The sequence below is a fragment of the Oppia nitens genome, unplaced genomic scaffold (assembly GCF_028296485.1).
Source record: "Oppia nitens isolate AA-2021 unplaced genomic scaffold, nextdenovo-longstitch-racon4-pilon3 scaffold3_pilon_pilon_pilon, whole genome shotgun sequence".
In the NCBI taxonomy this organism is placed as follows: Eukaryota; Metazoa; Arthropoda; class Arachnida; order Sarcoptiformes; family Oppiidae; genus Oppia; species Oppia nitens.
The window spans coordinates 851,504-879,257 of record NW_026533221.1 but is presented as its reverse complement, the minus strand read 5'-3'; the positions used below and the strand labels follow the sequence as shown (position 1 = coordinate 879,257).

At 27.2% G+C, this 27,754-nt stretch overlaps 1 protein-coding gene across 1 annotated transcript; it reads left to right on the top strand.

Annotated features, from left to right (window-relative positions):
* Positions 1 to 2,770: 2,770 nt before the first annotated feature.
* Positions 2,771 to 26,698, top strand: LOC128957283 (zinc finger protein castor homolog 1-like). Its single transcript, XM_054303019.1, has 22 exons — positions 2,771 to 2,904; positions 3,063 to 3,403; positions 7,219 to 7,574; positions 7,760 to 7,985; positions 10,740 to 10,812; positions 11,518 to 11,785; positions 12,502 to 12,703; positions 13,229 to 13,366; positions 14,071 to 14,234; positions 14,910 to 15,073; positions 15,367 to 15,556; positions 15,814 to 15,915; positions 16,136 to 16,367; positions 16,409 to 16,446; positions 17,293 to 18,306; positions 18,403 to 18,789; positions 24,209 to 24,772; positions 24,856 to 24,944; positions 25,104 to 25,139; positions 25,583 to 25,670; positions 26,160 to 26,208; positions 26,286 to 26,698. The coding sequence occupies exons 1-22, from the start codon at positions 2,771 to 2,773 to the stop codon at positions 26,696 to 26,698; spliced, it is 5,268 nt and encodes a 1,755-aa protein (XP_054158994.1).
* The last annotated feature ends 1,056 nt before the right edge of the window (positions 26,699 to 27,754 follow it).

Below are 27,754 nucleotides of genomic sequence, written 5' to 3'. Positions count from 1 at the left end.
AGGACTTGACAACTGATCYACAGGTTAGGCATATACTGTATATATATTGAGAGGCAGATACCGGTGTCTTGTATATTGACGTTAATAAAATAAAAACTTAAAGGGCTTTTTTAGGAGCTTTTATATATATATATATATATATTTAATATTTTGCATTTGATGACTGGGTATTATTATTATTATTAWTTTTTTSGGGGGATTGRGAGTCAAAAAATCATAATAATTTTTGTTTGATAGAATATGACTGTGCGCTTAGTAGTGTTGTTTGCCATTAGTAGTAGTTGTGCAGTTAGTTTTTAATACTGTATGTATATTTAACACCAGATGTTTTTGGTTTTATTATTWTTTTTTTTTTGATGGTTGGTTGGTAGGCATCACTTAATATATATATGTATATATACTGTATATATGAGATGATGAGTTGATGCTCTCAAACATTATTTACTGTATAKWWATAGTAGTATATCGACAAACATATGCAACAAAAATTAAAAGTAATTTAGTTTTTAAATATTTGATTTAATAAAACATTTTGTTGTTGTTGTTGTATTTTGTATATAATCACTATATTTTTTGGGTAAAAAATACATACACTCACACACACACACACATACACACACACAAAACCAATGATATAATATATGTGATTTGCACAGAGAGAGAGAGAGAGAGAGAGAAGAAAGAGAGAGTTCCCTCTCTCTCTCTCTCTCTCTCTCTCTCTCTCAACATTCCCAGACACTGATAATTATAGGAATATAACTAAATATTATTATATATTTGTTATATAATATTRTACTATATATATATATATATATATATATATATATAKATATATATATATATAAATGTATTTTAAGGCTCATAAATGCTCAGCACAACAAAAATTGATATGAGAGCTAATATAGTGTTGTATATATATATATATATATATATATATAGTTAGCAATAATATTGGGAATGCATTTTATTATTGGGAAAAACACGGCATATCGCAAAGTGGTTAACACTTTTTTTTGGTGTCTATTTTTTGTGTTTTATTTATTTATTGTTATTATTATTATTAGTAGTATTTTTTGTTATAAGTTATAAATTTATTAGACTTGACTTTTGCAGGAAAAAAAATATTTATGACTTTTGAAAATAAAAGTTTTTCTCATATATTTTTTTCAAGTCCATTATAATGTAGTTTAGTATATGAAGTGTACAGTATATCCAAAATGGTTTATCTATTTAAAAAAAATAAATATTGCCAGTGTTTCACACTGTGTGTGTGTGTGTGTGTGTACTGTATGTTATGTCTATGTGTTGTCTTAACCAACAACAACCAAAAAAAAACAAATAAAAAAAAWTTTTTTTAACACTAAAGAGATTTGAGAAAAATGTCTAAAAATATTTCTTTTGTGAAAAACAAAAAAAAATAAATATTTAAAAAAACTAGAAACTAAAAAAAAACTTTTCATCTTTTAACGAAAACGTTTAAAAACTTTAGACATTTTTACAATAAAATATAAATTAGGCGGTGCTGTGTGTGTGTGTGTGAGAGAGAGAGAGAGAGAGAGAGAGTTGTTCATATCTGGGGATATCTGGGACTTACATATATATATATATAWATAAAATCTTTAATATATGACCAGTGATTATACACAGAATATYATATATATATATATATATTTATATATATATATATATATATATGAAAAACGATTGACTTTAAAAGAGAAATGCATTTATGATTTTTTTTTTGTGTTATGTTATGTAAGAAGAATCGGTAGAGAAAGAGAGCTAAGAGAGAGAGAGAGAAAGAGAGAGARAGAGAGAGAGAGTTTATATTATGCTTTTTATTAGTATTTGCAAAACAAAATAAAATAAAAAAAAATAGTCCATTGAAATGAAATGATGGGCGTGAGAGTTAATATTTGACAGTTAAATTATTATGATTATCATACCTGTGCAACTCCAGTGCAACTGTTTTTTTTATTACTGCCATCCATCCATCTATCCATCCATCTATCCATCCCATACATACTGTATGAGAGATGCATGCATACAATGGTTTGGCCATTTTCTCTCCCTATTAAATACATACCAGTGCTGATTGCACTACCAGTAGATATGATGATGAACTCCCCAGAAAAAACCAGCCTTTTCTCTCTCTCTCTCTCTCTCTCTCTCTCACTATTTAACAAAAAAATTTTTGAAAATAAAAGTCAGACACCGATCACTTAAATTCAATTAATTTTCGTTTTATGTTTATTATTATTATTATTACATTTCTCTCTCTCTCTGTTTCTTTCTTTCTCTCTCTCTCTCTCTCTCTCTCTTTCTTTCTCTCTCTCTCTCTCTCTCTCTCTCTCTCTTAAAGTTGGCATAACTTATATCAGACATTACACACATAWAAATCAAATGTTTTATACCGTAAATGGCATTCAATTACAAATCATATTTTATTTTTTTTTTAAAAAAGCGCTTCACTTCTTAAATAATAATAATAATAATAATATGTTTAGATGAAAATAAAACTAAATAAAAAAATCAAATAACAATAAACATTATAACGATTTCAATTGTTAAAAAACTATCCATAAATAAATATATATATATCTATAATAATAATTTGTTTTTTTTTCATTTTCTAGCCGTAAAGACATATATTAKATATATACATATATAACAGGAGATACCAAACAAATTAACAAAACATATATCTATATATTTAAAACCAAAAAAAAGCAAAAAACAAAAATTATGTGAAACCAAACCATCAGACGATATGATACACTTAAGTGCCTCCGAAGCGGCTATAAGTAGCTCAAGAAATAAGAGGAAAAATTTTAAGCCAAGATATATATTGGCCGAAAACGATGGCCTCGACGACGACGAGGACAACAACAACAACGACCGRTCGTTTGTCGGCAACAACCGCGAGATCAACGACAATGACGACGACGACAGTACTACCGGTGATAATGTCATCAATAATAATAATAATAATGCTGACGATGACGACGACGACGACGACGATGATGATGATGACTGTGATATGGAAACGATGACTGGAGGAGGAGGTGGAGAGGAGGACTGATGATGACAAATGGCAAGTCKTTGTCGTCGTCGGCCTATTCATCAGCATTGCCGCCAGCGATGTCGATGTCTACCGATGATGACGACGACAACGACGACGTCCTATCAAATGATGGCTCCAATCGATGTACATCTACTGACCAGTCGGACGATCATCATATGCAACAACAATTGCAACAACAACTACTACWACAACAACAACAGCAGCACAATCCTCGCCATCATCAACAACAACAACAACACCAACAACCGCAACATCAGTCACAACCATTGGATCTGAGCCATCACGACAATAACGGATCATCACTTAATGGATTAAGTGGTATGTATTGCCCATTAAAATTAAAGAGAGWGAGAGAGAGAGAGAGAGAGAGATTGAAGTTTTTTTCTATACTGTAAATTAGATTTTCTTTGTCTCCGTTTTTATTTTTTTTAAAAACTTAACATTTCATTTCTATATATAATTAATTAGTTTTTTGAATGCAAAATCTTGTGGAAAAAAAATAAATTAAAAAATAATATATATATAAGAAAATATTATATATATATAAGATTGAAAACCACAAAATAGAAATAATGATAATAATAATACTAATACTAATAATAATCAAAAATTAATCTTAAGTTATGGAATGTCAGGAATAATAATAATAATAATAATAATACTTATATAATATAAATACTAATAATATTGTGATAATATTTTTTTCCTCTCTTTCTTTCTTTTTTTAAAAAAAATATGAGAAGAAAAGCACAAATATAAGGAAAATAGGAGAAAATGATGAGAGAGAGAGAGAGAGAGACTATGTGTATGTACTGTATGTATGTATGTATCTGTGAGTGTGTGTGTGTGTGTGTGTGTGTGTGTGTGTGTGTGTGTGTGTGTGTGTGTTTATGAGGGGGAACGGTAGGGCCGGCAATAATTGGATGGTTTTTTGAAAGATTTTTCGTTGATTTTCTGACGTGAACCAAATGGATTAGTTTGCCATTTGATAATGTATTAGTGGTATTACGTGATGCCATCATTCAACTATAGCATAGATTGCATGATCTACCTGTGCTCTGTATGTGTGTGTGTGTRTRTATGTAAGGGCATMCAAACACACACACACACACAAAATCAAGATATTTATATATAAAATACTATATTTTTATTATAACTATATATATATATAAATCTGTAGTCATGTGAATAAAAGACAAAAATGATAATCTCTTTCTTTTGATAATTGCATTTATATTTATATATATATATATATATATATATATATATTATATATAACTTATATATAATATCTGCGAAACAAAAAAATAAGAGGCGAAACAAATAATTTCTTCTGTAAAAGAAATGAGAAAAAAATTAAAAGCAAAAAAAATAAAATAAAAGTTTTTGCAGTAAAAGCTGTCATAAAGAGAGAGAGAGAGAGAGAGAGAGAGAGAGAGAGAGAGATGTGTGTGTGTGTGTGTGTGTGTGTGTGTGTGAAATGTGTGGATCACTTGAAGATGAATTTGATTTAAAACTAAAGAGAGAGAGAGAGAGAGAGCAATGTTATGCAATCAATGTTATTTGGGATCAATAAGAGAGTTAGAGATAGACTACCTGTTAAGCCATTGCCAATGCATCAACAAGTGCTACATATGAGAGAGAGAGAGAGAGAGAGAGAGAGAGAGAGAGAGAGAGTGTGAAACAACAAAAATCAATCGGTATAGTATGGCTATGGCTATGGTATGTTAGGAGCTACAAGTGCTAAAAATGCCTACTATTTTAATATTGAATGCCATAACCAAATGTGCTATAGGAGGCATGACCTATTATTAACCTTTTTGTTTGATACAACAATTTTTCCAGTAGTAGTAGTAGTAGTGATGTGTTTGGGTAGTAAAAGTCTATATACCCTGTACTATGCATAACACATATGTATATATATATATATACTGTACACACATGTAGTTTGCAAGGGGTGTCTCTCTCTATCTCTACTTGTCGGGCGTGGGAAGGACTAGTAGTTATGTTTTGTGTGTTCAATACAACACAACCAACAATAATATGCATTAGTTATATATTATATATGATGTGATATAACTTTAAAAAAAAAAAAATAAAATAAAAAACTTTTATTAAAAATACTTTATAAAACACGTATAGTCTTTGTTTATGATCTCTTAGAGAGAAAGAGAGAGAGAGAGAGAGAGAGAGAGTTCAAAGCCAATGCCCTTCATTTCATTTCATTTATTTATATATAATATGATTGTTTAATACCCTTATAATAAAAATATATTAACCTCCCAGTCCTCCCAGTAGCACAAGTATGTGTCTATAAATACAATATATAATATATATATGCATTGTCTACTAAATTATGAATACATCACTTGGAAAGAGAGAGAGAGAGAGAGAGAGAGAGAGAGAGAGAGAGAGAGAGAGAGAGAGAGAGAGAGAGAGAGAGAGAGAGAGAGAGAGAGAGAGAGAGAATAAAAAATGCTTTGTAATTAAAATCGACTCTTTTTTTAATTGTCAGTAAAACTAATAATAATAATAATAATAATAATAATAATAATAGAGACAGACGTTTAAAGCATTTCCACTAAAATAAAATAAAAATATAAGTAGTTTTTTATTGTTTGTGTCAAAAATGCATTTATCATTTGAAATCAAAAAAATGACTTGACTTTTGATATGTTATTTGTAAGATATCACCAGTTATTGTGTATACTGTATGTATGTATGTATTTATTTATTTATGTATGTATGTATGTGTAGTGTATTATTATATAGAAAAATACTCTCATAAATATATTATTGTRTATTATATGGTATTATACTCACTATCGACTCTCTYTCTCTCTCTCTCTCTCTCTCTCTCTCTCTCTCGGGGCAAAAAAAGGAACAGGAGGTCAACAATGGTATTACTTTTCATAGAACATATGCCTATTAAGCACTGGGATGTGTGTGTGTGTGCAGTATAAGGTGTTTTCACTTTCACTTACACTTACACTCTCTTTCTCTCTGTCATAGGCTATCAAAACGAGTTATAAAATTTTTCTCACAATAAGTATTTAAAAAAAAAAATTTCCAGAAGTTTATGTATTGAATTGATTTATTTTATATAAAAATTTTTTAATATATTATTATATAGTTTTTTTTTTGGTCATAAGATTAACGATATATTTTCTTATAGAATAATACAATTGATGATTGAATTTTTAAATAATAAATAACAAAATTTTTTAGTTTATTTTTTTGTTAAGCGGACAAAAACATATCCATTAATATATCTATCAATAGTTCAATACAACAACACATATGAGAATATCACTCAAAAATTCACGCTTTTTAACATTTTTTATTTATTATTATTATTTTTTTTGATGAATTAATTTGTCATATTTTGTGTTTAAATTTGTCGTTTTTCTATCTGAAAAGGTATCAGACATCTATAGGTGCAGTGTATATGCAAGAGAGAGAGAGAGAGAGAGAGAGAGTGAGATTTAGAGCACTGGTAGGCACATACATAGCACTGGTAGTATGGTTTGCAATATTTCATGTTGACATTGTGTGTGTGTGTGTGTGTGCCTCACAATCTCCTTATTGCTGTCAATATAATCATTAGTCAATTCACTGGGTTTACACACACACACACACACACACACACACACACACACACACACACATAGACAACAAAAAATACAGTTCAACACATCCCTCACACACTTACTTACTCTCTCTCTCTCTCTCTCTCTCTCTCTCTCTCTCTCTCACCATCAAAAAAACCATCTCATGCCTGGACACACACATACTGTGGGCTCAGGGAGGAGAAAATGAGAGAAAGAGAGAGAGAGAGAGAGTGTTCAGGCAATTGATTATATTATATATATATTTATTAATCATCCGTTAATTTATTATTTTTTCCACCAAATTCTTTGACGTTTATTTCTTACTTAAATATTTWKTTTTCAGTTTATTTTTTTCTGTATTAATAGCAGCGAAACAAACAAACAAAAAAAACTAATGAAATATTATTTTCAATAATTTATTTATTTTCCCACAAATTAATTATTTTATTTCTGAAAAAAAACTAAAATGATTTTTATAACTCAATTATATATTTTTTTATTTTTGTTGTTGTTTATTGATAGTTAACAACAACAACACCATCGATGATGATTCAAGCGATTCCAGCGAATCTAACGGTGCCTACACTGGCCGTAGTGTTGTCGTCAGTGRTATCGGTGCTAAACCTGGTGGTCGACAACTACTAAAACAACAGAATCTAGTATTTGGTAATAAAATAAAATCAACAAAAAATCTAATAAAATACAAAACGGAAACACMAAYTGATGATAATTTTTTGGACAACAATWCGTTTCGTCATAAAGTTTACGATAGTATACCCTCTAGTCTTCAATCAATTTTCTTGTCACCCAATCATCGATATAACAACAATAATAACAACAACACTACTAGTAGTAGTAATGAACAGCCGATGCCACAGGTAATTGACTGACTGACTGACTGGGACTGATTAGGACAGTCCGATATATTAATTAGTTAGACTGTTATCTTTAAAAAATATATATATATATATATAACTTTTTATTGCCATTTTTTACGAGTGCTAACCGTTTTATGATTTTTATCTGTCAATTATATACACACATACCATACCATACCATACAGAATATGTCATCGCTTCTGTCGATCGCTGCACTGGGAAGTCATTTAAAAGGTTTCTCTTCCGCCGCCGCCTCCGTCGCCGCCACTGCCGACCACCGAAAGCCGACTACAAGCAGCTCATGGAAAAAGTCTTCATCGTCGCTGTCGTCRTCATCGATGGCCAACTTGGGTCCGGCGCCATGGATTGACAAATCGTTTTTCGCACCGTCCTCTTCATCAGGCAATTCCGGTATGCATTTCCTGTATAATATTACCCTTAATATACATAATACCAGGGGTATGGTGAGGGGGGTATTACCGCATAATTTATTGTAGGGTATATACCGCTTATGTATTATGTATTATGTGTGTGTTTGTGTGCCTTATATAAGATATAAAAATACGGTATTATTATTATACATAGAAATATTATATATATAAAATATGATTTTAAATATTTGAATATTTTCTATCTCTAAAATGTATTATATATTGTATATACAGTGTAGTAGTAGTAGTAGTAGTATAGTATTATGACATATTTGTGTGAAAAGTTTTTTGAGTGCATATTTTAAAAGATTTTTTTGTGTGTATTTGTATTATAATTTTTATTTTTAACAAAAAAACATCACTTTTTTGTGTGCATAATAATAATAATAATAGATTCTTGACTAAAAAATATTGTATTTAGCTATCTATTTATTGAATGAGAGAGAGAGAGAGAGAGAGAGAGAGAGAGAGAGAGAGAGAGAGAGAGAGAGAGAGAGAGAGAAAATCGTTTGGTGGTGTCTTTGAAACCATTGAATTTGAAATAGTTTTCAGTGTGTGTTTAAACTAAGCGTTTTTTTTTTGGAGAAATGATATGAAAATCGTTTGGTGGTGTCTTTGAAACCATTGAATAATCCAATGGCACTCTCACTGGTGGTAATAATCGCTTTTTAGGGTGAATTTATAATAATATATATATATATATATATAAACTGTATTACTTATATATATATATATATATATTTTGTTGCTATCACTATAAATGCCGGTATTGTATGTAATGATAATAATATAATACCCCAATAATATGTATAAACGTCGGCATATATATTATATATACAGTACAGAGTGGTTATGCCACTCAAGGACGACCTGAGCTGAGCTGTTGAGCCCGAGAGCTACTATACCGGTGTCTATGTCTCTCTCTTTCTCTCTCTCTCTTTTTCACTCACTCACTCACTCAGTCTATGGCCTATCTATTAGGAGGACATTGTATTTAGTTAGTAGTAGTAGGTATGAGGGGTAAAGAGGGCCACAAAAAAAATTTCTTACACAACACAYACAAAAAAATAAGAAAAAAACTTTTTTTTTGTTATTATTATTTCTCTCTCTCTCTCTCTCTCTCTCTCTCTCTCTTTCTCTCTCAGTAAATGACATTTCATTTCACGAAAATGATGGATAAGATTCCGCTCTTAAAAACTTATAAATATTATAAAACAAGTTTAAAAGTTTACTATACTGTATATATATATATGTGTGTGCAAAATGAAAAATATTTCAATTTATTATTATTATTATTATTATTATTATTATATATATATATAAAGTTAAGTCAAGTTTTTCGTCCGTWTTTTTTAAAAGAAAAAACGGGATTATATTTATAGCTTTATTCACAAAAGTATATAACAAATATGTTAGATATATATGTGTAAAATATGATATTAAACAGTGAGTGAAAGGTAGGTTAGGCTCCTATATGTAAGCTAAGAGTAGAGGCGAATACACACACATATATATATATATATACATCCCTTTCGTCTGATTACTTATTGGATTCCCATACCTGCTGTTCACTCAAATAGATTGTTTCCCTTATATAATGGTATATAACCTGTAGTATAGTAGTGGTATAGTAGCCAAACTGGGAGACAACCATTGGAAATGGCATCAAAAAAAATGTTAGGTTTATTTTTTCCACCAAAAAAAAGTGATTAATTAGAATATGTTTATTAGAAAGTTATAGATTGAGAGAGAAAAAAAACAGACAGAAAGAGAGGTATTTCCAAGACATACCAGTGCCTTAAGAGACTAAATGACTGCCAGTAATATATATTATTAATAAAAAAAATTATTATATATAATAAAACACTGTACCAGTGAGAGACCCCATACCACACCTGTTTCCGTATTTACATAAACTCCAAGCGATTATATTCCCACACTATAAGAGAGAGAGAGAGAGAGAGAGAGAGAGACGACCAAATCGATTGAATAATAATTTTTTTGGTGTTTTTAGCAATTTTTTCTAAACGTTTTACTATTATATTACTATTACTATTCAAAACCATTATTATTAGTATTATATTTTTATCTTTGAATTTTTTTTTCAAAAAAAAAAGTTTCATTTGTCAAAAGATTAATTGTATTTCACATTATATATATATATATATATATATATATATAGATTTCTCTCTTCAATTTGGATCTCATTTTTCATTTAGCTGTCAAATGTTTGAAACATTTAAATTTTTTGACTTAAAAAAAATCTTTAAAAAATCACATAATATAATAAAGAAATACTATTACTATTACTGATRATAATAATAATAATGTTAAAGAAAGAAAAATAAGCACAAAAAAACTTTTTGCTTAAAATAAGAGAAAATATTTCTAAAAAAGTTTTTATTTTAAATGAATTACACAAAGAAAATGAAATTCATTTATCGTTTGTGTTTATGAAGTTTATGTATTATTATTGATGTTTTAAATATGGTTTGTGTGTGTTGAGTGAGTGAGTGAGTGAGTGAGTGAGTGAGAGAGAGAGAGAGAGAGAGAGAGAGAGAGAGAGAGAGAGACTGGGGGCCAACCAAATAACTTGAGCACAAAAAAATGAGTCTAAAAAGAGCCTCTTTTATAAATGATATGAAAAAACAATACATTTTTGTATTATTATTATTATTATTACACAAAAAAACTATATTATATATATATATATATATATATTTGTATTTTTCAGGAACATTGCCATCAAAAATTGATTCATTGGTCAAAAACACCGGACCTGTTGACTATACCAGATATGTTAAAAGGTATTAATCTATTATATATATATATATATATATATAAAAAAAAACTTTTTAAAAAAATTTAAGGTTAACTTATTAAATGAGAGACACAAAGAAAATCTAAACTAATAATAATAATAATAAATAAAATTTCTTTATTTATTGTTAATTGAAATTCTTTTATAACATTCATTTTTTTAACAACAAAATAAAAATAAATAATAATTTTTATTTTTAATTTCACTTTTGTGTGTAATTTTTGTTTCGCTTTCTTTWWTAAAAAAAAAAAAATTCCTATCACTCACTCACTTAYACACAGTTTTATTATTATTATTATTATTATTATTACATTATATGACAAACAGAATTTATATATATATATATWTWTATATATAATTACATTTTTAAATATATATATATAAATATTTTTTCATCTCTCTCTCTCTCTCTCTCTCTCTCTCTCTCTCTCGATATATCATAAATATTAGACATGAATTCTTTATAATAATAATAATAAAATGAATAATCATTTACTATTTATTAGTATATATTGTATATATATATTCAATACAATTCATGTAATCAACAATAAGAATAATATTCTGTAGTATTTGTGTCCCAAAAAAAAAACTTTTTTTAAAAACTTTTTTGTTGTTATTAATTATAATTATTAATATCCTATTATTATTTTTTTTTGGTGGTCACACCACCATCACCACCACATCATAGATACGTAAACGCTGGCGATTGTGGCTATAATTATTGCAAAGAACTTAACTATAGGGAACACTTTCATTGTATGGATTGTAATTCCCGGGTATTTGTCAAAAAGGAAGAAATGATCAGACATTTTAAATGGCATAAAAAACGAGACGAATCGCTAGTACACGGGTTTATGAGATACTCGCCCTGCGATGACTGTTCCGATAAGTTTCCCAATTGTGCCCATAATAGAAAACAGACACATTATCATTGTCTTAAACAAGGCTGCGATAAGGTATGTCCTAATTTTTTTTTGTTGAATAAAATACAACCTCTCACTCACTCACTCACTCAGTAAACCATATGTTATATATGTTATACAATGTATATCCGATGATGCGCTCAGTTATTATGCATTTAAACTGTGATATCACTTATAATAATATCATATCATATCATATATAAAGTGATCGTTTCAATCATTTTTTTTATTATAAAATTTTATTTTTCAATTGCAATGTATAACTAAAATTAATAGTTAGTCAAATGGCTTTTATTTTGTTGTTGTATATACTACAGTATATAATAATAATTTGTATTCAAGTTATGTCATATTTATATCAATTACATATATATGCAATGTGTGTGAGTGTGTGTGTGTGTGTGTGTGTGTGTGTGTGTGTGAGAGAGAGAGAGAGAGAGAGAGAGAGAGCAGACATTTGATGGACATATAAATTGCATTAATTGAAAAAAAAATCAAAAAACAAATTATTTGAAAATTATAGGATTTTCAACATTTTAAAAAACGAWAGTTTAAAATAAAATAAAATAAATGCATAATAATTTTCGTTTAAAACGTTTTATTATTATTATTTTTATTGAACAAAATGTATCCAAAAAAAAATATAAATAAATAAAATTTTTGCAATAATTGCAAATTGAATACCTTATAAAAAATATTTTTTTTATTTGTTTAATCMAAACTATTATTATTGTTATTTATTTATTTAGGTATATATTAGTACATCAGATGTACAAATGCATGCCAACTATCACCGAAAAGATACGGCTATTATTCAGGAGGGCTTCCAGAGGTTTAGGGCAACCGAGGACTGTCTACTAGAGTCCTGTGCCTTCTATGGCCAGCGAACCACACATTTTCATTGTCGCCGAGACAACTGTAACCATACGTTCAAAAATAAGGCCGATATGGGTAAGCATTTATGGGATGTTTTATATTTAAAAAAAAAAATTTAATTTAATTTTTTTGTTGTTGAAAAATCATTATTATTAAGTATTAGTGTTGTTATTATATCAATAGTATCACTACTAGTCATACTAACAATAACTAAGAAAAAAAAATTAATCTATCATTACATAGTATAGTTGTGTTATTTATTTATTTATTTTTTTAATATTCAACAACATTAAAAAAAWATATTAAAATAAATTAAACATTATAATAACTTGATATGTAWAGGTAATAYATATTAAAAACTAGATTTATTAAAATTATTATTATTATTATCAAYTTTTTTWWAAAAAGTTTATTTATTATTACATATTTCTATATACTGTATATATATTGTAATATTCTATACTATATAATACTATATACAGAATATGTGAGAGAATAGTTTAATTGAAATTTTTTTTTTTAGTTACCAACCATTTGATTGATAAAATATAAATCTTTTTTCATTATTATTATTATTAATATTATTATTATTTATTTCAGAGAAACATAAATCATATCATATAAAGGATGAGCAGCTGAATCGGGACGGCTTCAAAAAATTCATGAAACATGAGATCTGTACGTTTGAAAGCTGCCGCTTCTCCCGTGTCTGCAATCATATACATTGCATACGGCCAGGTATTACCMCCAAAAAAATTTTTTTTATATATATACCGTATCACTACTAATACTAGTAGTAGTAGTGCTTTATTGTACAAACATATATATATATATATCTGATCTAATATATATATATATATATATATATCTGATCTAATATATATCAATATTAATAGGCAGCAGATATTAGTAAGGGTATCGTCATGTGGTTTGTTAAAAAAAATATTTTAAACAGTATATCAAATAACTTTATATATAATAAATATATCAATTTTATATACAATTTTCAATATATATATATATAGTCTATCTAAATATTATAAAGTTATTTAGTTTAGTTTAGTAGTTATATCTATGATATAAAGTTATTATATTTAGTATTATTATAATAATAAAAAATGATTTTCCCATATTATTGCCTATTATTATTTACCGCATGTAATTCACATGAAGTTATCTATCTATCTATTATTATTATTATTTTGTTATTATATAAAGTGCGTGAGCGCACATACACACATAAGTTACATAATGCACACACACACACACATACACACATACCAGTGCAACAACAGTGATTAGTTATATACAATATATATCAATATATATGATAAGCAATTTAATCTATATTTTTAATTTTTTCATATATATATCTCATTTTTTAAATTTAAATTTATTTTTCAATAAAAATAATAATAATAATAAATAATTAAATCAAATAGGATGCGTCTATGTACTACATTCAAGCGGACAGTTATACTCTCATAAACGCAAACATGAGCGCCGGGAAAACGAACTGGCCTATAGAAAGTTCCGATTGGCCCAGAATATGCTACGGGCACACAATCCCGATGCCAGTATCAACTTTAACTTTGGACTATTAGACGTAAGTGGTGTCACCCATATATATATATATATATTGACATTTACCCCCCCCCCCCTCCCCATCATCCACGGTTCCCCCATCCCATCAAAAATATTCAAAATACTATAGATATATACAAACAGAGAGAGAGAGAGAGAGAGAGAGAGAGAGAGAGAGAGAGAGAATGAAAATATCCATAATTTATGTATAAATTTATAAAAATTAATACCCAATACATATCCGATAGACGATAGACGACTAACCTTACAATACTGTACACCGACCTATCAGACACACACACTCACACACATACAGTACACACACACTCACTCACTCACACACAGTTAGCTATTTATTTAGGGGGGGGGGGATAGTAAGTTATTCATATTTATTAGATTATTAGCCTAAATGATTTAAATTTTTGTATGTGTGTGTGTGTGTCATAAATATATGCCAATAAATCCCAATATCCGCTCTCATATATTATATGATATATTAAAGCCTCTCTCTCACATATCACTCAGGGATCAAGTGGTGACAAACCTATATATATATGTATTGATTATTAATAATATGTATATTTGAATAATTTATTTTATTTTTTCTCTAAAAGTGCATTATTATTATTAAATGACCGATTATTTATTTTAAATATTTATATATATATATATATACATCCCATCCCATCCCATCCAGGGATCAAGTTTTGGTGGCGACGATGACAGCGACAAAAGCAACGCAATGATGAACGAAGCCGAGGCACTGGCCAGTCAGCTGCCGCTGACCCAGATCGGTGCCATACCGTTGGAGGCCATTATCGGYGATATACCGGAAAGCAATTGTCTGCAAATGTTCACAAAGTAAGCGACAATTTTTTTTTAATTTTTTTTTTTAATCGTTTGACTAATAAGTTGTTATATAATACTTTAATATACCTATWATAATAATAATAATATTAATAATAGTTTTTGTATCTATGATTATGTCATGTATTTAATATTTATAGTATATTGAATTGAATAATCAATTTGCATTTAAAAAAAACCAAATCATTGAACTCATTGTGTGTTTGAATTATTTTTGTAATCACTAGTAATACAAAAAAAAATATATGAATTAATTATATGAATATATTTTTGTTTTTAATTATCAGTTATAAGAGTCGAGAYAACTGTGTTGTTGTTGTCGTCGCTGATAATGATGACGAAGAAGAAGACGATGACAACGACGACGACGACGACGACGAGACATCGATGACGATAATAACAGTCACAACAGCCGCCGCCGCCGCCGCCACCACAACAACAGTAATAATAATAATAATAACAATAAAACAATTGATTGCAAACTAAAAGGCAGTGAACATAATCATTGTAAACGATGCGACTATTATTGTACGGCAAATGTGGATCAACTCGTCAAACATGCAAAGTATGTCTACTGTTTGTGTGTCTAAACATTAATTATATGATAATATTACAAACAGATTGAAAAAAATAAATAAATAAATGTGTTTTTAAAAATATATATTTATAAATATTTAAATAATAAATTGTTTTTTGTTTTTTTTTTTTGAAAATCCAGAGCCCATATAACACAGGACGAGGCGACACCACTTATATTTGAGGAATCAGATGACGGAACCGTTTGCACTAAAGAGTGTGAACTTCACCAAAAGGATCGCCATTATCACTGTCGGATGGTATGTACTCTCCTCACACCTCCCCTCCCCCTCTCACCCCACACTCTATACACCCCATAAACTTCAATGCCTTACTACTCGTGAATCAGTCATTTAACGCTCCGTTACCTTTCTCTCTCTCTCTCTCTCTCTCTCTCTCTCTCTCTCTCTCTCTCTCTCTTGGACTCTCTTACCTACCTATCCTTAACTCYCTTTTATTTTTGTTTGTTTGTTGAAACAGTACGGCTGTTCGTGCGTTGTGCCCATTAGTGACACTTCGTTCAAGAAGTTAGACCACTATCTAATGCATGAACAACAGCAACAAATTAATTACGAAAACGAGTTGCAATCGGCCGCACAAAGTCCGCCCCCGCCGTCACCGATGCCGATGTCGTTGTCGTCGTCTCATCAGCCGTTACAGCACTTCCTCGATCAGCAACTAATGCAACCGTTTACCCAAACCTATCCSACCGGTACATCCATTACGTCCATCGATGGTCTGCCGATACTTAAGCGAAAGAGGGGTCGACCGCCAAAAAACGAGTTAACGAAGTAAGTAGTAGTCATCTATAGACTAATAGTATACTAACTATACATATATATAMAGTACCTACCGGTTCCCCCCACCCCTTCTCTCTCTCTCTCTCTCTCTCTCTCTCTCTCTCTCTCTCTCTCTCTCTCTCTCTCTCTCTCTCTCTTTACTTCACGATTAAAATCATTACTACTAATAATAATAAAAACATTTATTAACTTATATATAAAAAAAAAATTGTTAATTAAGTTTAATTATCTATAAAAAAATATAGAGAGAAATAGTTAATAAATTTCAAGTTTTTTTTCGATTAATGGATTAATAAAATTTAKTTTTATTACAAYATATATATATATATATTTCAAATTTTGCAATTAAAAACTACATGTATTTTCAATGCAATTAGATAGTAATAATAATACTAATGATGATAAATTATATACCTGTACTTAATATATATCAACAACAACAACAAATGTTTTAATGTTATAGATATATATATATATTATGTATGAGTTTTGATCTAAAACTAAAATACACATAAAACTAATATTTAAATATCATTTATAGTAATAATCTGTCAAAAATTAATGTTTTTACACTAATTATATACAGTATTAATAATTTTTAGTAACATTTTTAGTATTTATTATATATAACTTTTTTACCAACTATTATATAAATTGAATAAATTTAGTAATATTTTATTGTCATTTAGTAATAGGTTTTTTWAAAAAAAATTGTCTATTTTTTAATTAATTATCTAAACTGAATAATTGAATAATTACTTCTAAACYAATGTTAATTTATTATTATTATTATTTAATTTTTATTTTTTTGTCAATCAAATAAATACAATACAATAGATGCCGCAAACATTATATCCAAATCAATTTAAATTCAATACAAAAAACCACGACATAAGCCAACAACAAATACCGGTCCCGTTGTCGGCCATATCGCCGTTTGGTTTGGCAGCCGCTCTGTACGGCAACAGTAATCTATCGCTTCCGGCTTCGGCAGCCCTGTCCGATATGGTCAGCGGTTGCGGTGTGGGCGGTATCGGCGGTAATTCGGACGATACAAAAACCATACCGATTCCATTGATGCTTCCCTATACTAAATCGGACATTCAAAAAGGTTTTATCGGTTTCGATGATGGCCTACCCTGTACGGATACACTATGCAAATATTTTTGCCAAAAACACTACCACTGCTCGAAACTCAGGTGCTATTATGTAACCAATCGTGACGAAGCCCTGCTCCGACATTCAACCGAATTTCACGATAGTGTCGACATTCTGGACGGTTTTGTCTATATTGACCAATCGGTTGATTGTCGGCGATCGGGTTGCGACCATAAAGCTAGCCGACACTATCATTGTACCCGAAATGGTTGCAACTATTCATTTATACAGTACACCCAAATGCTTCAACACGACAACCGACACAAATCTGAAGACAATAGTAACCATAGTACGAGCACCGGCGGTATCAATGAGCCGCCATCGACAACAACAACAAATACCTACTGTGATACAACAACAACTACCAACCCGTCGTATAGCCTAAACCTTATCCATCATAACAATAGGCGGCATCGCCGGTCGTTGAGCGCAACGGCATCCCAGGCCAGCTCCGGCCACTCGGACGACGACGACAGAGATTCATTGCGCAACAATAGTAGTCCATCATTCAGTTTGAATCATCATCATCACCACCACAACTCATCCTCATCCACATCGCTAATCAATAGCAGCCGAAACCTTCACCATCACCACCAACACAACCAGCAGCAGACAACCGTCAAGGCTAGAGGAACCTACTATCCATTGTCATCCCTGAGCCAGAGAAAATTAAGTCAATCACTCGGTTCAACTGTATGTTTGCCTGTTGGGCTCATCCCCTACTATCTGAAAGCCTATTATCTGAAAGCAATACCTTAATTGATTGTTTTTAAAAATTTGTTTTTGTAGCGCAAACATCAAGATATGGATTCAAGCGGTGACGACGACGACGACGACAATGGCCAGGACTTTGGCGGTGCGGATGACTGCGATGACAGCGATGAACGACAGCTATCGTCACTCAATCTATCAGCAGCTCATCGTACAGCAGAAGCTCAACATCATCTACGACTACTTCAGCAACAATTGCCATTGAATTTGAATACTCAGCCGACATCAGCAGCAGCGGCGGCGGCCATCCATAAAAGTCTGTCCAAAACTACTACTGCAAGTAGTATAGAGTTTATGGGTTGCAATGAGAAACACCACCAACAGTACGGTCCTACCAATGGCTGTGGACTTCCCTTTTGTAAACTGAAAAAGAGGCAACACTTTCATTGCAATGTCTGCAATCAGGTTTGTGCACCAAAAAAAAAATATATTAAAAATTATAAAAAAAAAACTAAAAAACTAAAAAATAATAATAAATAAGCATTTAATTTACTGTAGATTTGTTGTTGTTGTTGTTGTAGTTTATATATATATATATTTTTTTTGAAATGCATTATACAGTATATATAAACTATAGATTAGTTAACATCTATTATATCATGTAAAATGTCTGTCTATTTTATGAATGATATAATGAGAAAATATTTTATTAAATTTTTTTTACAAATTATCTCTCTATATATATAAGCTTTAAATTATATATATATAAAATAAAAATATTTTCAACATTACATAACATAACTACAGTATAAAAAAAGTTTTACAATTGATTATTCAATTAAAGTAAAACATATTAGTTTTAATTAGTAATAACATAGCYATTATAAATACAGGTATACGTAATATATATATATAGAGTATAAAAGTAATAAATAAAATATTTTTATCGCTTTTCAAATGCAATTTAAGTTATGCATGTTTTCAACAACAAAAACAACAACAAAATTGGTGATTAAAAAGTAATTTTCTCTCCAAAAAAAAACTTTATTAATCTGTGAGACATAAAACCAAATATAYAGTATATATAATAGTAGGAAAAATACGGCAAAAATATGTTTTTTATTATTATTTTTCAATTGCCTCACGAATTATTTAATGAATTACTACACTATATATATATATATTAAATGTATTTCTCACTAAAATAAAAACTATTTTGTTTTATAAATACCGGTATAMACTGTATAGTATATAACCCCTACCCCCCCAAAAAAAGCAATGTATCAATTAATCTATTTAGTTTTTATTATTATTATTTTCTACCTAAATATTACTGTACTATAAGTTATATACAGTAAGTTATAAGTATATAAATATTTCCTAAAACAAAAATATTTTGACATTTTTACCGCAAAAAATAACATATCATTAAATTTTTTATGTTTGTTTGGCCTTAAGAAGTCTATTAAAAAAWATATATTAAACTTTTTATTTTAAAAATAAATAATAAAAAAAATTTTGTCTCTCAGAAAAATATTATTTTATCGTTAATTTATAGTTTTTTGTCCCAATTTTTTTTTGTTGTTGAGTTGGTTTACAAAAATCATTAAACTCTTTATTACTGTTATATAATAATAATAATAATGAAGTGAAATACTAAGTGTAATCTTATTTTATTTTCACGAGAGATTTAAATATATATATTTTTTAATATATATATTATTATTATTATTATTATTACTGTCTATAGCCATAGGGGCCTCAAAAAAAATTATTTGTAATATTAAATAATTTTTTTTTAAAATTTTAATTAATGAAAAATATTTACTAATAAATATTCTAATAAATATTTAATTATAAAAATATATAATAATTTGGATTTTGCTTTAAAAATATGTTGTTATAATTGAGATTATTATTTGTTTATTTTACTAAATTYCTAATATATATACTATATATARTATAATTAAATTAGTAGAAATTTTTTGAAAATATTTATWTATATAAATTTTTTGCGATTTTATGCGATTTTATCGGTTTTAATAATAAATATATATTTAGCAATTTATTTGCCAAAAACTACATGTCTATCATCACYCTCTCTCTCTCTCTCTCTCTCTCTCTCTCTCTCTCTCTCTCTCTCTCTCTCTYTCTCTCTCTACTCTCGACTCTCTATATGAATGAATGAATAGTTAAAAAAAAAGTTTAGAGATAACAAAAAATTAATTATTTTTTAATTTTTTATGTATAATTTTTTTTAATGTTATACTCTTTTAACAACATTAGTGAGTGAGTKAGTGAATGAATGAGAGAGAGAGAGAGAGAGAGAGAGAGAGAGAGAGAGAATATTTCAAAAATATCTTTATTCTCATGTTTTTTAAACAGTATTTTATATGTTTGATAATATAATTTGTGCCAAAATTTTTAAAGATCAGCCAAAAAATACACATATTATATAGATTTAGATATCAATTTTAGTACTGTTTTTTTAAACAACTATATGAACTAACACTCAAAAACACACACACACACACACACACACACACACACACACACACACAYASACACACACTTGAAATGTGATTTATTTAAGTGGCGAAAAAAACCTATTAATAAATCAGTCGCGAGTTTTTGTGTTTAAATATTTTTTAGTTTTTTTTTCGCACACATTAATCAGTTTTTTTATTCAGTCATTTAAACGATGAACTCATGTTTTTTCCGATCAAATGTGAGAAATATATATTTTTTTTTCAAAAAAAAAAAAWTTTGAAAAACATTTTATTATTATTTATATGATTTGTTTGTTTGTTTGATAATTATTTGGTTGTTGTTGTTGTTGTTGTTGTTTACACATATAGTTTTGAAAATATGTGTTGAGTTTAATAATCAATAAAAATCAATTGCTCTCATATTTTTTAGTGTCAATCAATTGCTTAATTGTTTTTTATTTAAAAAAAAAATTGAGAATATATTTTAATAAATATTAAATTTTTAAATTATATTTTTAATGGGAGTATTTAAATAGTATATAAACTAGTTTATAAAATCTTAAATAGTGTGAATAATTTTCTTATTTAGATTAATTAAATTGCTGTTATATTTGTTGATTTTAAACTATCATTAATTTTATTTAATGCATTTTATTTTGCAATTTAATATATTTATGTTTTTATTTTTTGTGCATAATTGCAAATATACTGTTGAAAWACAATATTTAGACTATTGATAAATATATATTTAAAATTTATTTAATTATAACTTTAATTGCATTATTTGAAAAGAAAATAATTAAAAAATATTATTGTCGACGCAAACTACATATATATATATATATATATATATAAAATAAAGTAATTTATAAATAAATTTTTAATATATTGCAAAAATTACTTGGACTGAAACACAAKTATCAAATGAGACATTTAAAATAAAATATAGTCTATATATATATATATATATAAGCTATTTTTAGTATTCAAAACTAATAGTAATTTATTTATTTTTTCATTTAAAAATATATATATTAGTTTGAAATTATGTGTTAACATGAAATCGTTATATATTTTATCAGTGATTTAGTCTAAAATATTTATTATTATTATTATTTATAAATATGTGACACAATTATATGGCACATAACTAACTAGTGCTTAAAATAATGATTATTATTTAATATATCTATTTTTCAAACAAACATCAAATGTTAGATTCATATTAATCATTCATTCAATCATTCATTAATGTTATTAATAATAATTAAGTAGATGTAATAAAATAATTTATTTATAAAAATAAAAACATTTAGGTTTTTTAATTTTATACACATTTTGTTGTTTTGTAAGTACCACTTATTAAATAAAATTTATATATAATATATATAAATATACAGTATATTAGATATTTTTTTACGATTTACATCAATAAAAGATATATATATATATATAAATTTACTAATTATAATAAATTAATAAATACATTAATATAATAATAATTACGAGAGAGAGAGAGAGAGAGAGAGAGAGAGAGAGAGAGAGAGAGACTAAATGGGACTATAATTTTACAAATTTTTAGGATTTTATTTTTCTTTAATAATTTATTTTTATTTTTTTTTTGGTGTATATATTAACTATTAAGGGTATGGATAATTAAAAATCCTTGAAAAATTWTTTGGAGATACATATATATATATATATATACAGTATATTTAATAAATAAATAAATACAATAATAATAATAGTAATAATACAAGAAAATCAAACCTTCAAATGAATTATATTTTCTTTGAATTACCAAATAATTTGAATTCAAGAAACGATTTGTAAAAATGTTTTTTTTTTCTAACTAAAGAGAGAGAGAGAGAGAGAGAGAGAGAGAGAGAGAGAGAGAGAGAATCGCTGCTATTAGTCACTAGAAAACCTGAAATCAAATAAATATATATATATATAATATAAAGATTTTATTTTACTTTTTAGTGAATTAAGCGATCATTAAATTTTTGGGAGAAAAAACAAATTATATGTTATTTGTTAAAAAGTAAAATATCAAAACCAATTATATGGAATAAATCAAATAAAAATTTTTGCATTTTTCCCATTGCTTTTCTATAATTGCAAATATATTTACTATACTATACTATACTATACTATATATTTAATATTATATATCATTTATATATATATATATATAGTTTTAATGCGAGAAACATTTTTTTCGCTACAATTTCTTTTAAGATTTTTTTTTGTTGGGTTTCATATACTATATAYATATATATATACTATTTTTAAGTTATTCAACGAAAAAAAAAATAAATTATTAACATTAAAACTGAATTTATTTATATATACAGTATGTATGTGTGTGTGTGTGTGTATGTATTAACAAACTAAACAACAACAAAAAAAATTACTCATAAAAATACATACATTTTATTATGAATCCTATATTAATACAACCCTTATTACAATTTCATTGCTATTTTTTTATTATTTTGATCCCCAAAAGATATGTTTATAGATTAATAATTTTATATTAATACAGTATATAATATATACTATATATATATATATATATATATATATTTTTTGGTTACATTTCTATATATTATTAAAAGTGTGTATCAAATAAAAAAAAACAATTTGTTGTTGTTTTATAKATATATATATATACACCGAAAATCAAATTTTTTTATATAGGAGGCACAGCAGCAGCAATAAAATTATTTAATATATTAATATGTATTGCAAAAAAAATCATTATTATTACATAGAAAATATATACACAACAACAACAACAAAAAATTGAATAATAATTTTTACATTTCAAACACATAATTACCGGCTTTGAAAAATTTTTACCATTTTATAGATACACACAAAAATTTTATTCATATTTTTTTTGATTTTGTTTTTTTATTCCCCAAAATGTGTATTGATTTGAATTATAAATTTTCTTAAATTTTCTAAATTATAATAATCTTAAATCTTTTTTTTGTTCAAAAAAAAACAGTACATAATTATCATTAGTAGTAATATTATTATTAGTATAGTATAGTATTATACTATAATATATATCATATTATTATTATCATATTATTTATTAAGTATTATATATATTAGTTTTTATACTGTGTTTTATTACTATTACTACTACTGTTTTTTAAATCAAAATAAATTTATAATAAAAAAAAATTTTATTTAATGAATAATATATTTTCTTCAAAAAGTAATTTATTATAACATTATTATTATTACTATTATTATTATTGTTGTTTATTAATTATTATATGYATTTTTTTATCTATCTATCTATCATATAATAACTTAAAAATTCAAATTAAATTTTTTTTAAAAGTCTAATAAAAAATATATATATGTTTTGCTTTCAGGCCTTTTCAAGTTTTAGTCGTCTATTACCGCATTCGGCTAAACACTTGGGTGCCCCGAAACCGGTACCGATTTACYTAACTGGCCGATCGCCCAGTCCTCCGACCAAAGATGACGACAATGCCGCCGGCGATAGTGATGCCGACAATGACGGCGTCGTCGGTGGCGGCGTTGGCATCGGCGGTGACGGTGACGACGATACCGAAGACGATGATGACGACGACGACGACGTCGGCAATGATCTCTCAATCGGTGGCCGACTGTCGGCTGCGCACCAGTTGACATCGGCATCGTCATCGCCGACCAATCTGTTCAATTTGATGAACCAATGGGCGGCCAATACGGCTGCAGCCGCTGCCGCAGCTGCTGCCGCCGCCACTTCCTCMACGTCCACSCTATCACTCAATAATAGCAATAGTTTGCTRAACGTTTCGTCAACCATAACCAGTCCGACATCGTTGTCCTTAAATTTTTCCCATTCAAACCCCATTACCGCCGCCGCATCGATGGCCGATCTATCCATGACTATGGCGTCGGCACTGTCATCGACCGCATCCTCACCTAAGGTATTGTCACTGAAAAAGTTTTTTTATTATTATWATTATTATTATTAATGACTTAATTATAAAATTTGATTTTATTTTTTTAGTTGGATTTAGTCGATGGCGGCGCCAATTGTCTTAAGCGCCGAAATTCAAATGAAGACATGACTATAGAAATAGCTAAACGATTGAAATTAAATAATAATAATATTAATAATAATARTAATTATTATTATTCAAATAAAATTAATAGTAATAGTAGTAAAAATAGTAGTACTAATAATATTAATAATATCATTAGTAATAATAATAATATTATTAATAGTAATAGTATTATTAATAATAATAATGCAAGTTTGAAGCTATTACGTGATGAACCGGTACCGTCGGGGTATGTCATGTAATTATGCCTTTTTTTTGTTTGTTTGCTTAATTATATCTATAATTTTACATTATATATATACTAATATATAGGTATATACATCTAGAGTTAGGGTATGTGTGTGTGTGTGTGTTTTTTTATTGAGGGTCAATTACATAATGCATGTGCACACACATACAGTACAGTACAATACATATATATATATATATATAGTATATAGTATATATATACAGATAGACACTGTATATCTATAATAAYAATAATAATCTCAGTTTCCTCTGAGAGATCTTGAAAAAAAGATATTATTATATTATAGATAAAGATAGATAAAACAAAAATATTTATTTAAAAAAATAAAAATTTAAAAAAAAACATTTTATTTTCTTGTGATTAATTGTTTTAGTAATTTTTTGTTTGTTTATATCATTTATATCTCATATATATATATAAAGGTATACAAGATTTAGATTTAATGAGGACTGCGGTTATACACACTGTGGATATCGTGAACATCAAACACATTTTCATTGCATGAGAAAAGTAAGTTTTAAAATAAAAAAAAAAATAAAAATTATTGTATATTATATATATAACTTATTATATAATAGCTTATAATTTATAATACACATATAAAAACTATATGTACTGTATATATCTACTATCATATATATATATATARTATATTTATTTATGTGGAAATATTTTTAGTATATTATTAATACTATATAGTTGTATATAAATTTCTATTTTAGACATAAAATAGAAATTATTTATTTATTTCAAAATACCTAACCCTTTATAACTTATAAAGTTTATATACTTACTAATAGTATAAACCATATAAATAAGYAATAAATAAATAAATAAAAAGTAGACATATTTAAACAACTTTAATGTCTATATATTTAAAATATAATATTTTTAAATAATTATTAAATAGTTTTTTTGAGACATGTTATTTATATATTTATTTTTTTATTATAACTAATAATTTTTGTTTTAAATAATTATTTTATTTATTTTTTATAGGACTGCGGYTATTCCTTCTGCGATAAGACCCGTTTCGTTCAACACACCGGTCAGTCATTTATTATTTAATTAATAATTTTTTTTAWTAATTTTTAATTAATAATTATTTTTTAAATATATATATAGCCCGTCACGAAAGRCTGGACACACTGATGGGCGGCGACTTTCACCAGTTCCGCAGTAATGTCAACTGCGGTCGCCGGGACTGTGTCTACGCCAATGCAGCCGCGGCAGCTGCGGCGGCCACCGCCRCCACCACCACAATGGCCAACAAGGCATCGCATTTTCATTGTATTAAATGCGAGTTTGTCTGTACGGATACCAACAAAGTGGTYGCCCATAGGCGCCAGCACGCAAAAATGGACAACATTACCGCCGCCGGTTTYGAAAAGTATAGCCCTGGCCAGGACTGTCGGGGCGATAGTTGCAACTATAACAGCAAACAAACCCATTATCACTGCCTTAAGTGTCACTATGCAGTCCTAGGACTGTCCCAAATGTCRTCCCATAAATACAAACACGACGATAATAATACTTAAAAAATATATAATTTTTAAACAAACAAAATATTTATATATATATATATATACTGTGAGTGTATATATATATGTTTGCTAATTGACAATTCAATTATATCTATATATATATATATATATATATATCTAATTTATTTTAATTTAATAATTATTATTTATGTTTATAATTAAAATACAATAGTATGTTAAATGCTATGACAATAATGTGAAAGTGCCTTTTTTAATAATTAATAAAAAAAACGGTTTATATATTAATTATATTATTATTATTAKTATAATTGAATATTTTTCATCCATGTACATTTACAGTATTCACACAYATATACACAACATACATACATACATACATACATACATACACATAGCCACGTATACATACACACCTGTAACTTTAACACACACACACACACACACACACATACATACATACATATATACACACCATATGAAATCCCGGTGTTATTTATATATATATATATATATATATAATATGTTATTATTATTATTATAATTAATACCTTATTTAATAAAAATTTATGCATTTATATAACTATATAATATATTTATAATAATACATCTACAATACATCTATAAAAAAAACTAAATGTTAATTTTTAAGTAATATTTAATTTTCAACAACAACAACAAAAAWTCAATCAATTTTTGCTACTATATCTAGTACATTTTTTTTGTTTGTTTGTTTCATTYAAAACATAATATTATTAGTATACATCACAAGTATTTATAATTATCATATTATTGATATATATATATATATTGTATAATTTATTTTATTAATACAGTGCCTCAATAATAATGACACAACACATATACAAAACACAACAAAACATTTACATAAATAACTTTTTTTTTAGAGACAACAAACAAGTTTTATTTTGTGTCAATTATTGTAATATTAATATTACAACATATATATATATATATATATATTTAAATTATATATATATATATATATTTAATATTGAATAATTTAATTATTTAAATATTTATAATAATGTAATGCCTTAATAATTATTAACATTCCCCGAACATTTTATT